The sequence below is a fragment of the Cajanus cajan genome, chromosome 10, assembly GCF_000230855.2.
Source record: "Cajanus cajan strain Asha chromosome 10, NIPB_CcT2T_4, whole genome shotgun sequence".
In the NCBI taxonomy this organism is placed as follows: domain Eukaryota; kingdom Viridiplantae; phylum Streptophyta; class Magnoliopsida; order Fabales; family Fabaceae; genus Cajanus; species Cajanus cajan.
In genome coordinates this window covers 42,216,546-42,236,116 of record NC_138526.1, presented here as the reverse complement: position 1 = coordinate 42,236,116, position 19,571 = coordinate 42,216,546, and the positions used below count along the sequence as shown (strand labels likewise).

At 33.5% G+C, this 19,571-nt stretch overlaps 2 protein-coding genes across 2 annotated transcripts; both read left to right on the top strand.

Moving 5' to 3' along the window:
* Positions 1-5,154: 5,154 nt before the first annotated feature.
* LOC109810434 (basic leucine zipper 34) lies at positions 5,155-13,051 on the top strand. Its single transcript, XM_020373904.3, has 4 exons — positions 5,155-6,361; positions 6,919-7,009; positions 8,000-8,126; positions 11,841-13,051. The coding sequence occupies exons 1-4, from the start codon at positions 5,796-5,798 to the stop codon at positions 12,011-12,013; spliced, it is 957 nt and encodes a 318-aa protein (XP_020229493.1). The 5' UTR covers positions 5,155-5,795; the 3' UTR covers positions 12,014-13,051.
* Positions 13,052-18,716: 5,665 nt separating this feature from the next.
* Positions 18,717-19,352, top strand: LOC145952504 (uncharacterized). Its single transcript, XM_083064875.1, has one exon. The coding sequence runs from the start codon at positions 18,717-18,719 to the stop codon at positions 19,350-19,352; it is 636 nt and encodes a 211-aa protein (XP_082921001.1).
* The last annotated feature ends 219 nt before the right edge of the window (positions 19,353-19,571 follow it).

Below are 19,571 nucleotides of genomic sequence, written 5' to 3'. Positions count from 1 at the left end.
TAGTATGGGACGAGCAAGATAGGATAGCCCTTACAAGGTGTAATAGACTAACAAGGCAGGACATGGTAAATTTTTTCACTTTCACTTCTAATAACTTTTTATTAATACATAGGAAATATTCAAAATATTATTTATAAAATTATAAATATTATAAATGTGATAAATTTATATTTATAATATAGTTGTAAAATAATTAAATAATTTATTATTTCAAAATTTAAAATTAAAAAATATTTAAATTTAAGATAAGTTAATTTTTTAAAATTAATTTTTCATGATGTAAATAAAATCTTACATTTTTATAAATATGGTAAGTAAAATAAGAAATATATGTTAAACTATATCCAAGTTGAATGCTTCTATTCTTTTATTTTATTTTATTTTATTTTAAAATTCAAATAATTAATTATATTATTTCAGTATAAAAATAATTTTATAAATAATATTTTTAATATACAAAACAACTAGAATAACATGTGTAAATGCACGGGTATCATTCTAATTTCAAGAAGGAAAAGGCACAATATATTTGAGATTCTTTTCCTTAGCATTAGTTGGGAATTGGGATTCCACTTTTCAAGATTAGTTCGTATTCTTATTTTTTTTAATAAAAAATGATTCAAATTTCAAATAAATTGGATGAGTGAAAATTTAAGAAGTTATTAGAAATTTGAAATCTTTAAGATATTATTTAGATTTATAGAGTTTTATTTGTTTCAATATCTTTTAGAGATTTGTTTTTTTAATTAGGAGGATTATATGATTTAAATTTTGTATTATAGTTTTGCTCTATCGAGAGTGAATAAATAAAATCTGTATTTCGTTTAAGATTATTGGACGTGTGAGTAATCTTATTGTGTAAGGAGTTTTTTTTTCATTGGTGACATCAGAGTTATGGTATGGAACACACAAAAGTTTGAGACATCATTATTTGATGGTAAGACAAATTTTATGATTTGACAGTGTACGATTCAAGATATTTTACTACAACAAGGTCTTGGTCAAGTTTTAGAAGATGAAAAACCAAATACTATCAATGAAAGAGAATGAAGTCAGATCCAAATGAAGGCCATGGGAACAATTCGGTTAGCTCTTACTCTTGAGATCAAGTGCAACGTGTTAAAGGAGACAACACTAAAAGCCATATGTAGGAGAAACTTGAGAGCATTTATGTAACTAAGTCGTTAACCAATCGCCTATATTTGAAGATAGAGTTTTATCAACTTAGAATAGAGGTGGAAAAAAATCTTCATAATCACATTAATCATTTCAACCAACTAGTATGTTAGTGGCTAACTGTAAATGAAAAAATTTATGATGAAGAGCAAACAGTGTTGTTGTTGGCTTCAGTACCAAAGTTTTGTAAATCTTTAGTTCAGACGTTGCTTGTAGAAAAAATATCATTGAAATTAGATGAAGTAACATTCACTCTAAGAGAAAATGAGAGAATGATAAAAAATGAAAATATTAATATTGAAGGTCATCCACTAGTCGTGCAACATTCTAAGCAAGGGAGAAGTAGTTTATGGAGACAACATGGGCCTAGAGGGAGATTAAATTTCAATCATGTCTAAAACGAGATATGAATAATGTGCAATGTTACTATTGTAGGAAGAAAGGTCACATGCAATCAATGTGGAGAGAAATGATGACAAATCCTAGGCTAATGTAACCTAAAACCTTTATGATGATGAAAATGTCAATTTGGCAACTACTGAGGAAGTTATTAAATCAGAATGGGTAATGAATTTTGTTGCCTCAAAACACATTTGTAGAGACCAATTGATGTTTCACACTATAAAACCTAATGGTGATTTTAGTCAATTTAAGTTAGAAAATGGTGAAAAAATGGAAGTTAAAGATATTGAGACTGTAAGAATGAAACTTTGATAACGGTGTCATCCAAAATTTTGAAAATGTGATATATGTATCTTCTATTGCATCCAATATAGTTTTATTGGAAAATTGATATCACAAGATAGGTATGTTGATTCAAAATGGGATGCAAAGTGTACAAAGGGAGACACTTGATATTGTAAGGACAAAAGAATGAGAAAAATCTTTGCTATTTGGAAGGATAAGTTTTGAGAAGATAAACATTTTAATCAACTAGTTATTTTAAAATTTTAACTAAGGGAGGATTTGGTAATTCAAATTTCAAATAAATTTAGTGAGTGAAAATTTAAGGAATCATGTTAGAAATTTGTAATCTTTAGGATATTATTTAGATTTACAAAGTTTTATTTATTTTAAAATCTTTTATAGATTTGTATCCTGTTTTTTCTAATTAGGGGGATTATATGATTTAAATTTTGTATTATAATTTTATTCTATATATAGAGAGCTAAAAAATAAAATTTGTGTATTTTATTTAAGATTCTTGAACATGTGGATAATTTTATTGTATGAGGATTTTTTTTCCATCTTTCTTATACTCCACTGGCTACGTACCCTTGTATTAAAATGCATGGTAAATAGGATTATTATGAAGCAAACAACTTACAATTGGATCGTCCTTATAACCGATCGAGGAATATGAAGGATTTATTAACTTGCTGAAATTTTTGATTTTTGAAAATAATCATACATGACTAAGCTAAAGCTCTAAAATCAAGTGAAAAGTAAATTGGAGGGAACCAAGTTCATGTTCCACTTGTTTGATTGCTAAAAGGCTGATTACGAACAAAGACTCTTGCCCTTTTTTATTTGTTACATCTCATTCAATTTTATTTAGGCCAAATTTAATATTCCAATCGGTGAAATTTGGATGAAAGAATGTTTAAAATAATTTAATTGTTTTAATTTCTAAATATTTTAAGTAGAAAGACAAAATTTGACAGTTAATATGTAGTATATATAAAAGGAATAACTTCTAAAACAATTATTTTCCTCCAACATACTTTCATATATAAATTTTATAAAATAAAATTAAAATTGAGTAAACACTTAATTTGGTCCATGAAAGATGGTAAAAGTGATAGGTCCTTGAAATATTTTTTGTGATATCTAAATTCCTAAATTTTAATTATGTTATGCAAGTTAGTTATGTTATATTTAGTTACTAATTTTGTTAGTATCATGATTAGTCAACAATTAATTGTCATATTGACACTCACAGTTGGTATGCAATAATTACAAATTAAGTAGATTTAGGTACGTGCTTTAAGTAAGATTTATTTTCTCATTTAATTTAAAATTAATTAAAGTGACGTTTGAATATCTTATTTCTTTTCACCCATTCTCATTCTTGTATTCCATAGTAATAGAGAAAACTATTACAACCAAGTTCTTCCCCCTTCTACTAAAGACCAAAGGAGTTTTGTGATTTATAAAACACAGTAGAAACACCCATATTTAATTAACGCATCATTGCTTGAGATTTTTCAAAATAACTATTCATTTTACTAAATCCAAAATTCATTAAATTAGGATTTACAATCTCAAACTTGTATCAAAAAAGACAAATAAATTAATGATGATTGAGTCAAAAAAATTCAACTACAGGAATCCTTACGAAATCTAGTAACAACCATCCATTTTAATAGAGTACTCATGGTCAAAGTATTTAAATATGAAAAAGTATTTGATGCAGAATAAAAAGTAACACAATCTTGCATTATGAAATATTAAGTAATTAAGAGAGAAAACAACCAACTGAAAGAAATGATAGATGTCAACTTAACACTTAACTATTGACTATTTAAGAAATTAACATAGTTAGTAACTTACTATAATTAAAGGACTAACTTGTACAATAAAATTAAAATTTAGAGACTTACATATGTCACCAAAAAATCTTTCAAAAACTTTTCGGACATCTCTAATAACATCTTTTAAAGAACAAATTAAATATTTAATCTTTTTATATAGTTATGATGTTTAAACTATTGTACCTTGTATTAACTTAATCAGCAGGAAGCCGATACAACATGTTCGAACATATAGTTTATTTTAATAGTTTTTGAGTCGGATTTTTGAAAGAATACACTAGTCCTCCGGCCTGATGCAAAAGGCACAAAGAGACTTCATCAGGAAGTTTATCTCATGTTTCATTCTGGAATGTCTTTTCGACAATTTTTGGAAGAGTGCCGGATATAAACTAATTTAATATATAACAAATTGTTAGTGTTTTAATATTTTTTTTTATAGTATATATGAATTTTTTTTTATCTTTATCCTTTTATTAGTTTCAATTAAAAATGCTATACCAGCTCAAGGCCAGGAATATATGTGTGAACTGTGAAGTTTATTATAAGTAGTACGATTAGTACGTATTTCAATAGTATTAATCAGTAGGGTGTGGATAATTAATTAAAGGAGTAGCAGAAGGCAAGGCCTATACAAACTGAAGGATGCTACTATTAATTTATTAATTAATATTAAGTCCGTCCATTAAGATGCTACTAATCATGACTGAGCTTTTTTAAATACTACTTTTCTCCTTAAAAAACTACATTATTAATTCCAGTTAAGATAAGATGATGGAAGAAGGTACCTAGAAAACACAGACACGCAGAGATATGTACATCTTCAGAGAGAGAGAGAGAGAGGCATATACCCTACATGTGGGAATGGTTTGGAGACAAAGCAAAGAAAGCATAGTGCGTGCAAACAATTCACATGGGAGGATAACACGATCCTTCACAAGACCCCTCTCTTTTTCTTCTCTTTCACAGCTAGCTCATGCCCCAAATCCCACGAGTCCAAACAATTCTTCATATCTTAATTACTGTGTGTAGCTATCTTTTTAATGAAATGATTAACGAGACACTTCACCATCATAAATAATCTCATGATGCACATGGACTTTGTTCTCCCCTCTCAGATAAAGATCACAACCCATTTGGTTTCACCAATCACTAACCCCTCCTAGTGGGGTTGTCTTACCTTTTGTATTAGACCAAATCTTTAAAATCATACACAAAACGTGGATACGATTATTCATTCGAATAATCAAATCAATTACCTAATTCTGTGGCGCATCTCTTAATTTTGGTCATTTTTCCTTTTTAACCTCCTATTCTCCGCTATAATCTAATTTGAGACAGTTTTCTCAACCACACCTAAATTAGTCAACTATGTGCTTGACATTGTTGGACTCATTTTCCTTTCCATAATAGTCCAACTTAATTGTTGATCGATGTTGCAATTTAATAACCCAATAAACACAAATAGACCTTGTAATCGCATGCATATTATTGAGAGGGAAATAATGACCAAATTTGAAAGAAAGAAACGAGATTATTATAAGGGTATCCCTCTAAAGAGACGGTCACAAGGCACGTGGTGGCTGATTCCCACTAATTAATCCACTGGCGACTTTAAAGTAACACCGTTGAAATCCAACCCCTCTTCCCAGCTGTTCATAGCTGTCCAATCCCTCCTCATCCCCATGTGACCCCACCGCACAAACACATAGATACAGATACCCCAGAGATTTTATTTTTTGATTTTAGATAGACCCCAAAACAAAACCATTATTTATTTATTTATTTTTTACACATTTTCTCTTTTCAAAAGAAAAAGAAATTATCAAGAAAGTTTATGATTATGTTGTTTCTGTTCGTGTGCCTTTCTTACCTCTAACAACATTCCCCTGTGGTTGCTGGGAACATACATACATATATATAAACATGCATTTATGATAGGGCTAAAGCTAATATATGTTAGAGGCTCATTGCTTTCATTTCTTCTATACATATATGTGTTAGGAACATGTACTATTGCAACGAACAATATTAACAATAACATTAACATCCGAGGTTTGCAACGATTCCTGATTTGGTGAGTCACAAATGGCGCAATTACCTCCCAAGATCCCTAACATGTCGCCAAGTTGGCCAGATTTGAAGATGCCATTGCCACCACCCCTTAACACCACAAATTATCATCAGCACAATAATCAAAACCCTTCTTGGGTGGACGAGTTCCTCGACTTCTCCTCCGCCCGGCGCGGCGCTCACCGGCGGTCGGTGAGTGACTCCATCATGGACTCGCCGGTGAAGTGTCACGACGACAACAACAATGAGAATGCGTTTGACAAGTTTGATGATGAACAATTGATGTCCATGTTTTCTGACGAAGTGGAACTCTCCGGGGTCCCCATGCCACCACCAACCACCTTGTCCTCCTCTAACCCTTCTAGCCCCTCCGATCAAAACTTCTTCTATGATGAGAAAGAGAGCAACCACCAGAAGAAGGTGCAGGAGGAGGAAGAGAAGCACCATCATCACCATTATCAATTCAAAAGTGAAGCAGATGAGGTTGAAAGCCAATGCAAACAGGAAAATATGCAGCCTCCTAATGACACCAATACTTGTTCTTCCAATGAGAGAATTACTGACCCCAAGAGAGTCAAAAGGTACGCAGTAGTAATCAAACTTTCATATATATCATACATACTATATCTAATATCTTTATGCTTTTTTCCTGCTAAAGTTTGCAACAATATTACACGAAATTGGATAATGTGTTTTCTTCATAATATATCGAATTTTTTTTTTGTTTTTTTTAGAGATCATCATATTATTGGTGTAAATTATCCATCAATTTTATTGGTGATCAGTCTATATTAGAGTCTGACCAACTATTTTTAACAGAATTTTATTTCTTAACCAATTTTTTTATCTATAAAATTTGAACTCAATAGAGGAAATCCTACACATTGATATACCATATCTAATTTGGTGGGCTTGATGTTGCTATTCTAGTATAATGGTTAATTAGTGTTTATGAATTGTTCTTATAATTGAGAACTGGTTTTCACAATTAAAGTGGTATTTTTTTTCCCTGTTGGTTTGTTTCATATTTTTCGTTTTTTTTTTCTTTCTTTTTCTGCAACTGTAAGTCGTATTTTTTTTGCTGAGTTAGGATTTTTGTTTTCTTTGAGTTCTGTCTCTCATTGTCGTTTTGCATCAGAATCTTGGCTAATAGACAATCTGCACAAAGATCGCGAGTGAGGAAGTTGCAATACATATCAGAGCTTGAGCGAAGTGTAACTTCATTACAGGTTTGGGACGTAACGTGATGTGACTATAATAAATTTGTTCTTTTTCAAGTAAATTTTTATATGCATAATAAAAAAGTAATGCTATTTATCTTCAATAATTTTATAATACTTTTTCACAATTCACTTCTTTCTTATTTTTTAGGTTTAATTTCATTTTTATCTCTTTACTAATGTTATTTCGCGTATTTGGTTTTGCGTTTTTTAAAAATTTGATTCATACTATTCTAACCGTATAATTTTGATATTTTAACATTGAATATTTAAATTAAATGTTAACGTGATATTTCCATGCTCATGTGATATATATTTTTTAGCCCTGTTACTTAATTTTTATTTTTAAATATTAGATATCATTAGCGAATATAAAATAATTTCTCAATTAAAATATTAAAGAATCAAATTTGTGAAAAAAAACTAGAAAACCAAATTTGCAAAATAATTAAGAGAATCAAAAATAATTTTTTTGAGTTAAATATATTTTTAGTCTCTCAAATTTAAGATAAATTTATTTTTGGTCTCTTAAATTTAAAATTATTATTTTTAATCCATGTAATTTTTAAAAATCTTATTTTAGTCCTTCAAATCACCAATAACATATTTAAAAGTGATCAATTAAGACGGTTATGCAATATCAATTAAATTTAATGTAATATTTTCACTAACAAAGACACTAATTAAATTTTATGTAATAATGTTTGATAAATTTTTCAATAAAATTTTAATATAAGAACTAAAATAACATTTTTTGAAATTACAGAGCCTAAAAGTAATAATTTTAAATTTGAGGAAACAAAAACAAATTTACTCTAAACTTAAAGAACTAAAAACATATTTAAGCCAAATTTTTTTTATCTATTTTATCACTTATTTTATCTCATGTTTTCCTTTTTTATTTTTAAAAACAATATTTATATTCGTAAAGATGTGTTGTTAAAATAAGATTACTGAAGATAATATATTGATATTTTCCTAATTGGTTGACCAATGAAGGCCGAAGTATCAGTGCTGTCTCCAAGGGTTGCATTTTTAGATCATCAACGCTTGCTTCTAAATGTCGACAACAGTGCTCTCAAGCAAAGAATCGCTGCCCTTGCTCAAGACAAAATCTTTAAAGATGGTAAACTTCTTCAATCATTACTTGGATAATTAATTAACGAATGATTGAATTAAATATAATTATATGACCATCTTAACATTTTTATGCTTTGTTAACGGAGATATAGTTAATAATCTTCTTGTTAAGATGTGGTTAATTAGCACTCCCTATCTGTCTGTTTTCTTAGATGTCCATCGCCATTTTAGAATATTGTTTATTAAATATTTCTTTTATTTTGTCCTTAAATATTTATTGTAAAATAAAAAAAATATAATTAATATGAAAGATAAAAAATATATTAATTGCATTTCTTAATTCTACTATCAAAATCATTTTTTTTTACACAAATTATCAAAATGTTGAGCATCAAACAAAACAAAATAGGACAAGGAGTAGTTAATGGCCCTTAGGATCCATCCAACTTGTCTGATCAATATTGACAACTTGATTGAGGTTAATTCTCATTACCGTCCATTTGCATTTTCCAGATAAGGGAAATATAAATCCCTACTAGTCAGGAAAAGTGTACAAGTTCACAAGAACCTCACTTTGACAAAGGAACCTAACCTCGTGGCTTTTCTACTTAGTCATTGTAGTTGATTTGATATATCAAAGTATTTATATTTTATTATATTTTAAAATATATATTAGGTGGATTTTATTTTATAAAAATAAAATATTAAATTATTTTTTATTAATATAAAATTTTAAAAATACAAAATTTTTTAATTTAATAATTAAATTTATAAAATTTATATTTAATATAAAATTATTAAACAGTGTAATATATATTAAAAATTACATATAAAACTATTAAATGATATAATATATATTAAAAATTACATCAATATCATTTAAATCTTCATATATAATCAATATACATGTGATTTCTTCATATATTCTACATAGATTAGAACCTTTTATTGAGAAGTTTAAGTTTCTCAGACTTATCACTAGTAGACTACTATTTCGGTTCCCTGAATTTGCTATCAATTTGTTTCGTGAAATCTATATAAATTGCGTTAATCTAGTTCTTAAAAGATGGAAAATATTATTAATTAAATCCTCTTAAAATTGCCAAGAATTTAGTCCCCCAATAAATTAAATAATGACATCAATTTAATATCTTAGTCGTATGATTTGTTGCCAGAAAGATATGATTTCCTATTACCTTCCATGATTGATGGAATAAATTTTAGTCATTAATTTTTTTAGGGACCCACGTTAAAATTTGGATGCTTTGCATGCATCTCCATATGATATGTAGAATTTAGATAACTTCGTATGGTTAATTTGTTTAGTTTTGTTTTTAGACTTTAAGCACATTAAGCGCACGAGAAAATTCAAAGAAAATTTTGTTTAGTGTATTTTCGAGGCTGTAATTTTCAATTGATACTGTATAGTTTTTTAATGGTTAAAACCCTATTTTGGTCCCTTATAATTTTTTTTTGTTTCAATTTAGTCCTTCATTAATTTTTGGTTTCAATTTGGTCCTAAATTAATTAATTAGTTTCAATTTAGTCCTAAATTAATTAATTAGTTTCAATGTGGGACTTTCCGTCCAAATTGCTTTAACGGTGTTAATTTTTGGCCACGTGGACGCTACGTAGATGCATACGTGGCATCCACGTGGATGAGAATTTTTTTGAAAACACCTGGACCCAGAACAGTCCGTTCTGAAACCGAAACGGGCCGTTCTGGTTGCAAAATTAAAACACCACCAGTGAAGCAGAACGGGCCGTTCTGAAATCAGAACGAGCCGTTCTGCTTTCAAAACGGGCCGTTCTGAAATCAGAATGGGCCGTTCTGGTTTCAGAACGGCCGTTCCAAAACTGTGAATAAAATATTCTTTACTTAATTGTGTTTTTGATATTATAATTATGCAATTTTGATCTCTATAGTTTTAATTGAGTAATTTCAGTCCTTAAAAGATTATAATTGTGTAATTTTAGTCTCACAATTTTTAAATGAACAATTTTAATCTCTCAAATATCATAATTGTGAAATTTTAGTCTTTCTCATTAAAAATTTAATAATTTTAAAATTTTAATATATATATATATATATATATATATAATGTTTTAAAACTTTATAATTGTTTGTTTATTTAAATTAACGTATATTATTTTTTTTAAATGTATCAAATGATATATATTTACTATTACTAAATAAATAAAATTTATATATTATTAGTATTTTAATATTACTGATAAATTAATATCAATAATATTTTTACCCTTTTTATAAATAAACTAATAATTTGATAAATATAACTTAATATATATTAATATACTTTTACAAAAATATAAATATATAAAATCAGATATATATTTCTAATTAATATACTTATATTTTTGTAAAAGTATATTAATATATAACAAGTTATATTTATCAAATTATTAGTTTATCTATAAATATATTAATAATATTATTGATATAATATCAAAAATTGTAATATACGTTAATTTGAATAGATAAATAATTATTTAATTTTAAAACATTATATATATATATATATATATATATATTAAAATTATTAATTTTTAATGGGAGAAACAAAAATCATACTATTATGATATTTGAGGGACTAAAATTGTTCAATTAAAAATTGAAGGACCAAAATCGCGCAATTGCAATTTTTTAAGGACTAAAATTATGCAATTAAAATCTTGGAGATCACAAAACTGCACAATTGTAATACTTGAGGGATAAAAAATGCAATTAAACCAATATTCTTAATTAATTTTATTAAAAAATATAATAATTAATAAGATAAAAGGAATATCACTTTATAATTTTTTGCAACTTATTTAAGATTAAAGGAATAAAATGATAAAAATTAATAAGATAAACATAATAAAATAAAATATAAAAAAATATTAATATATTTATTTTATTGGATATAATAACATAATTAAAATATAATTAATAATATATATTTTATAAAATTATTAATATTTTATATATATAAAAATAAAATAAAACCGGAACTGTTCGTTCTGGTGCATTTTGGGTGTGTTAATTTTGCACTTGGAACGGGCCGTTCCGGATGCAAAATTAACACACCAAGTGCACCCAGAACGGCTCGTTCCGGTTTCAGAACGGGCCGTTCTGGGTCCAGGTGTTTTCAAAAAAATTCTCATCCATGTGGATGCCACGTATGCATCTACGTGGCGTCCACGTGACCAAAAGTTAACATCGTTAAAGCAATTTGGACGGAAAGTCCCACATTAAAACTAATTAATTAATTTAGGACTAAATTGAAACTAATTAATTAATTTGAGACCAAATTGAGACAAAAAAATTAATAAAAAACTAAATTGAAATAAAAAAAATTTATAAAAGACCAAAATAAGATTTTAACCTTTTTTAATTGAGACCATGACAAAACGGGAAATGACACAATGTAAATGAAGGAATTAAAATGAACCTAGACATCTCCTCGAAGTTGGTTAACATATTTTAATTGGAACAAAGAGTACTACTAATTAAATTGCACTGTTCTTGGCCCTTTCTCGTGAAAGTAGCATATATATAATTATTTCATTAATTCAGTAGGGAGAAACAGACCAATTATGAACGTGCAGAGTTATATTGATTTTAGTGAAAGCTTTTGCATGCACGCGGATTTAAGTCTGTGTTGATCATGTGCCATGTCTCCGAGTATAGCAAAAGTTGTTTAGCTAATCTTCCAATATTATTGAAATTAATCATATACATTATACATACATGCAGCTCATCAAGAAGCACTGAAGAGGGAGATAGAGAGACTGAGGCGAGTTTATCACCAACAGAACCTGACGAAGATGGAAAATGCTGCAGGATCACCATTACCATCTCCATCACCAAAGCCTATATGTGATGTTCAAACAGAAAAGGAAGTACAAATCCTCAATTTTGAAGATTAATTAATTAATCAATCAATCAATTACACTATAGCATGATGCAGCTGTAGCTACGTACGTACTATCCATTTTACATGACACTGTGATTGATTTTTTATTATAAAAAAGAAATTGCAGAATTTTGGATAAGAGATGGTGGGAGATCGAAAGGAAAGGGTGTGATGTATTGAATGGTGTCACGGACGTATTGTTGGGTGGGGAAATTTTTTATTAGTCAATGAATGAAGGAAATATATATGGACAAAAGGCAGTTATTTAGAAATAGTTGATAATTTTTAATCAAAATTAAAATTTTATTTCAATATAATATATATTTACATTTAAAGTAAATTTTAATTATATATATTTACGTATGTTGTTGAGATAAAATTTTTATTTTGATCACAGAATAATATCAACTATGCTTAAACAACTGCAGCTAAATTTTTGTGTAATATATATATATATATCGTGTGAGGAGAGTGACGTTGTGAATGGTGGTAGGGTTCTTCTGCTATGAAACTGAGCAGGCACGTGATGTGTTGTTACTTTAAAAGGAGGGGACCACTGGAAGGTTGCATGATTAGAATGTAGGGGATCCACATGTGCATGCAGCAGTGGCATCAAAAGAGAGGGTGGTAGAAACAGTTGTGTCTGTCTGCTTTAACTTGATAGATATATAGATAGGAGTGGAGTTGGTGGTATATGTTCATGATTCTTTCACTCCTATATTTGCTGTCTTTGATTCTTTCTATTTTGCTTCATGTTTTTCAATTCTTGTTGGAAAACAAACATAAGTGGATACATATGAAAGGAAGGTTTGTCAGTGAAGTCCTGGGTTTTATGGTTTGATTGGATGTACTTTGTATTATGTAATCATTTTTATTTGACATTATTAATTAAAAAAGCCCAAATGTAAATGTAAATAGTCACTTGACTCAGTTTTCTCTGTATATAATGTAGTTTTAACTACTGTTTCACAGTTGTGTTATATATGGACTGAATGGCATCATACCTTCTTATGGCATAAAAGATTATTATTTGAAGAGCATTCATTTTTTCAACACCCAATTTTTCAAATATCTACTCAATACTTTTCGTTTTTATTTATTTTTCTTTATATCACGTTAATTATATCTATAATTTTATCTCTTTTATCTGTACTGGTATGTCAAATAGTGTTTTAGGTGTACAATTTTTCTTTTGTTATTAAATTACATTAGAGAGTGCAAGTATACACATGATTAAAATTCACAATGAAATAAACTACTATGACAAACTTAGTGAGAGAGAAGGGAATAAATTTTAGATAATACACACAAAATTTTAGATTCTAATCTTATTGTTGCTGGTTGTACACACAAAATTCACATTATTAAGTTCTCTTATTACCACTTTTACTCTATTTGTAAGGCTTAGTTCGAATTTTTCTTTAGAAAAAAAATACGTGTGAGGATAAAACAATAAAAGAAAGACGAAATTATATATGCAAATGTAATAGGTTTTTATATTTTTATCCAATTACAAATAGTCTAAGTTTATTGATTTATACAATAATTATTTTACAAATCATACTTTGCATGATTTTTAGTTGCTAGTATAATATTTTTTTACACTATGTGTTAAAATTAAACTCTTATAGAAATTATATCGGATGGTAATCGACCAGGCCGAATACACGATTCGGCCAGCCCGGCTGACCATATCTAGCATGACCGACTCGGTCGGCTCGGTAACACTAATCGGTCGGCTCGGTCAGCAGGATCCAAGTAAACGAGGACACGGAGTTAAGTCGGGAGCAGTGTTTAAAAACCCAGATCGAACCGGTCGGTCGAACCAGTTGGACCGGGAATCGATGGTCCAGCCAGTCCGAATCTTAAGTTGGATCGGTTATGCAGTCGACCCGTTTCAAATCAGATTGAACCGGTCAATTTTTCGGTTCAATCGGTGAACCGGTGGGTCAAACCGGTTCAACCACTTTTTTTTCTTATTTTTTTTAAAAAAAATTTAAGTGACCATAAACCACAAAAATAATAATGAAAATTGAATCTCTTAATGAAAGAACAAAGATTCTTATTAAATATAACAATGACTACTTGTTCTAATATATTTGTTTATAATATATACAACTTAAATAACTTTTATAGTATATTATTAATTTTAATTTATATATTTAATAATATAATATCTATGTAAATATTATGTATATTATTTTGTGATATCAATTGCAAGCATATTATATATGTACATATTATTTATAATTTTAATTTTATTAATATACAATTTAACATGTAATATTTTATATATTTTTTTACAAAATAAAAATAAAAATAATTTTAAATAAGATAGAAAAATTGAAATTTAAAATAAGATATGAATTTATTAAAATTTATAAGTATAAAATATATTTAATATAAATATTTTTTTAATAAAAATAAATAAAAATCGAGTCATGCGGTTCAACTAGTGACTCACCGGTTCAACCTTTGACCCAGTACCTTAACCGGTTCGATGACCAGTCCAGTTTTTAAAACTATGGTCAGGAGAATCAAGGAAAGATTAATTTACTTAATGCACCGGTTTAACCCCCTAATTTCCCGGGGTCCAGTCCCTAATCACGGCCCAACAACAATTACTATAAATAGACCCCCAACGAGGTACATAACTAACTTTAACTACCGCATTTAATATGCCGATCACTTACTTGAGCGTTGGAGTGTCTTTACAGACACCCCCCTTTTCTTCGAACTACCCAGAGCGGAACGAGAATACCTAGACTTAGGACCAAGATCGTGACGACTCAGATTAACAAGGTGTGTCTCCTAATACAGGAACATTTGGCGTCCACTGTGGGGCCGAATAGGCTTTTTCAGCCCCTTTAGACTCTACCGACCGAGACGAAGACATGGTAACTACGCGCAAAGGACCGTCAACATCGACCCAACTTCCTCCTAACCCCGAACACAATCCTGGTGTGACCGGGCAAGAGCGGTACCCTTACGGAATGCCCCAAACGTAGGAGCCCGCAACACAAGAAGGCCGACCCAACGCCAAAGACCAGCCTAATCTCCAAGATGATCTGCATTTATTGCGCGAGGAGATGGTCGCTATATATAGATAGAGAGAAACCGATGCGAAGGAGTTGGCCGAGCTCCGTCGCCAGAATGCCGAGCTTCGAAGTCTGAACAAAACCTACATACTATCCACTCCCACGCTCCTGGAAGAATCTGCATATCATGCGCCAACCGACCAGGTCGCCCGGACACCCGCTACCTCTTTGATAAGCGGCAAGGCCGACACTGCAACTAATTCCCTTAGACACCCATTTTCCCGGAGGATAATGGAGGCTACCCTATTGGACCACTGGAAGAGCCTACCGATCGAGAAGTATGATGGGTCCACTGACCCCGAGGAGCACCTGAATGTGTTTCTAACGCAAGTCACCCTCTCAACCCAAGATGACGCCGCGCTGTGCCGAATTTCCCCCACGTCTTTGAAAGGAAGAGCATTGAGTTGGTTCACGCGCTTGCCAAGTTCCTCCATTGACTCATTCAATGAATTGGCGTCTTAATTCACCCTACAATTTGTAACGAGCAAACCATACAAGACAACCTCCCTAGCGCTGGCGGGGGTCCGACAAGAGAAGAGGGAAAGTTTGAGAAGTTTCATGGATCGGTTCAACAAAATCGCCATGGAGATCGGCGATCTCAACCCAACAGTGGCAATGGATCGACTAAGTACTGCCTTGAGGCTAGGACAAATTGTAAACATCTTATGCAAGAAACCGCTTAGAGATATGAACGATCTCCGACGCCGAGCAGAAAAGTACATGCAAATGAAGGAGTTAGCTGAAACCAAAAATCAGGCCAGGGAAAACGAGGGGTATAGCTGACGAGAACCTGGCCGTGAGACAGAAAAAAAAGGGAACGCCGAGCAATCGAATACCCGCCCCCGAGAGGATCGCGTTACATAGCGTACACCTCGCTCAATACGAGTAGGGCCAAGGTATTGGAACAAGCCCTCGCCTCGGAGATCCTCACTATACCTAAACAGGCGAACACTCCCCCTAGAGCAGACAAGGCCAAGACATGTCAATACCACCAAAACAGAGGGCACTCTACTGAAGAGTGCTCAGCGCTAAGAGACAAGCTGGAGGATCTCATCAAGCAAGGTCATATAAGAAGTTTCGTGACCTTTCGCGACCACACCTTGAGCGCTGATCAGCACCAGGCAATGAACGAAAGGTCCTACCCCCCTCGTGAACCCCAACACACAAGGGACCATCGAGGCCGATCTCGGTCAACTGAGCCGAGGGAGCGATTAAGACATTCCCAGGAAGATAGAGACTAGCCGAGGAAGGTGATAAACAGTATAGCAGGAGGCTTCGCTGGGGAGGATCCACTTCCTCGGTGCGAAGAAGGCACCTCTGGGCCGTCCGATCAATAAATGCCGTGCATCACCCGAAAACACCTCGGATGCCATCGATAACATTCTCTAATAGGTATTTTTGCTACATCGACCCCGTGCAGGACGATCCCATGGTAATATCTATTGAAGTTCACAACTGTATAGTGAAGAAGACCTTGGTTGATCAAGGGAGCTTTGCCAATATCTTGTACTGGAACACATTCGTGCAAATGGGGATTCCGAAAGAAAGCCTAGAACAGTATCATGAACCCCTAGTAGGATTTTCAGGGGAAAAAGTGATGACTAGAGGGTGCATTGACCTGTACACCCGTTTTGGCTTCGATCAAGAGACCTTTTGAGATGTCAAAATCAGGTACATCGTGGTGCACGCCAATACATCCTACAACATACTACTAGGAAGACCTTCCATTAATGCCCTCGGAGCCATCGTTTCCACCCCTCACCTGTGCATGAGATTCCCATCGAGAGACGGACAAGTAATAACTGTACACGCCGACTAGAAAACGGCCAAGGAATGCTACTTCTCTAGTTTGAAGGTGCAGCCCATTGCCGACCCTCTCCCGCTGAAAGTCATCAATGTAGTAAGGAAAGAAGCGGACGATGGCATCGACCTCGATCCTCGGGTTGGTGAGGAAGAGAGATTGGAACCGGTAGAGGACCTCACCACATTTCAGCTCGGACGAGACCCCGAGCAAGTCACCCACATGGGGTCCCAGCTAAACAAGGATGAAGTAAACCTGGTAAAGCGCGACATCCGTGATAAAAATGATCTATTTGCATGGACGACATCAGATATGCCCGACATTGACCCTAGATTCCTGTGTCACCGACTTGCCGTATGCCGAGATGCCGGATCAGTGGCTCAAAAGAAAAGAAAGATGGGCGATAAGAAGAGAAAAGCCACGAATACCGAGGTACAAAAGCTATTACAAGCCAACTTTATCAGGGAGGTCACGTACACCACGTGGTTAGCCAATGTAGTTTTGGTAAAGAAGGCGAGCGAGAAGTGGAGGATGTGTACCGACTACACCGGCCTCAATAAAGCTTGTCCTGAAGATGCCTATCCACTCCCCTGCATCGACCGACTCGTCAACGGTGCGTCTAGACACTCAATCTTCAGCTTCCTAGATGCCTACTCTGGCTACAATCAGATAAAAATGCACCCGGGTGATGAAGAAAAAACGACGTTTATCACCGAGAACGCCAACTTTTGTTACAAAATCATGCCGTTTGGGTTGAAGAATGCCGGGGAAACCTACCAGAGGTTAATGGACAAGGTGTTTCAGAAGCAAATAGGAAGAAACATCAAAATCTATGTGGATGACATGGTAGTCAAGTTCGATTATGTATCCGAGCACATAGCTGATCTAGGCAAAATTTTTGGTGAACTGCGCAAGCATAACATGAGGCTGAACCCCGAGAAGTACACTTTCAGGGTCAAGGGAGGCAAATTTCTAGGATTCATGCTATCATCTAGAGGAATTGAGGCTAACCGAGACAAATGCAAAGCTATCTTGGAAATGAGGAGTTCGAGCAACCTCAAAGAACTACAACGGTTGTCCAGGAGGTTGGTGGCCCTATCCCGATTCCTACCCCGTCTATCAGAAAAAATCAGCCCCATGACGAAGCTCTTGAGGAAGCGCTCTGCTTTCTTGTGGAACGAGACATGTGAAGCTGAATTTGTAGCGCTGAAAATGACCTTGGCGTCACCGCCGATCCTTACGAGACCCGATTCCTCGAGCCTGTTTGAATTGTACTTGGCTATCTTTGAGGAGGCGATCAGTTCGGTCTTAGTCCAAGATAAAGAAGGCAGCCAAATTCCTATATACTTTGTCAGCCGACTACTACAAGACCCTGAGACCTGATACCAGTTGATAGAAAAGGTTGCACTTGGTCTAGTACATACATCTCGACGCCTTCGCACTATTTCTAGATCCACAGGATCATTGTACGCATCGACTGCCCAATTTCCAAAGTCTTGGGTAAGCCGAGTTGGTCGGAAGGATGATGGCTTGGTCAGTCGACTTATATCAATTCGACATCATCTTCAAGCCAAGGGGCCCCATCAAAGCCCAATGCGTTGCAGACTTCGTGAATGAACTCCATTCGCATGGCAAGTTCGAGGAACACTGGTGGACCCTACACGTAGACGGCTCCTCAAATGGTCAAGGAAATGGAGCGGGGATAATCTTAGAAGGGCCGAGGGGGATAATCTGGAGCAATCCTTGTGATTTCGGTTCAAGGCTTCGAACAATCAAGCCGAGTATGAAGCCTTACTGGCAGGGTTGAGACTAAGGACATGAGAGCCACTAAGGTTAAATGTTTGACCGACTCCAAAGTTGTGGCCGAACAAATGGGCCGTACCTTTCAAGTTAAGGATCACAACATGATGAAATATTACCACGCCTACCAGAAGATAAAGGTGAACTTCCAAGAGGTATCAGTAGCACACATCCCGCGCAAGGACAACACCCGGGCTGATCAGCTAGCCAGATTGGCCGCGACTAAGAAGCCAGGACAACTGCGTACCATCATCCAGCAAGAGATCGGCCAACCCAGCGTAGAAGCAGGGGTTATTGGTAGCGTGGATGCTGATTTGACCGATTCCACTAACCCTCCCGACTGGCGGACCAAAATAAAAGCATTTCTTACCCAGGGTACCACACTAGATGACGTGGTAGAGGCAAGGCGATTGAGGACTCAGTCTAGTAGATACGTCGTCATCGCCGATCAATTGTATCGGCATGGGCTCTCTACCCCACTCCTCAAATGCTTGGACCCCGCACAGGCCAACTACGTCATATGCGAAGTCCACGAGGGGATTTATGGAATGCATTCGGGAGGCCGAGCAACTGTTTCCAAACTTCTTCGTGCCGGGTACTATTGGCCGACGATGAACACCGACTGCTCATTATTCGTGAATAAGTGCGAGTAATGCCAGAAATACGGTAACTTGATCCATCATCCCGCCAAACAACTGCATTGTATCCCCCTAGCGTGGCCTTTCTCCACGTGGGGGCAGATATACTCGAACCGTTTCCCATGGCGAAAGGCCAATATAAATTCCTCATCATCGCCGTAGACTTGTTTACCAAATGGATCAAAGCCGAGCCCCTGGCAAATATTTCGGCCAATCAAGTTCAGAAGTTCCTCT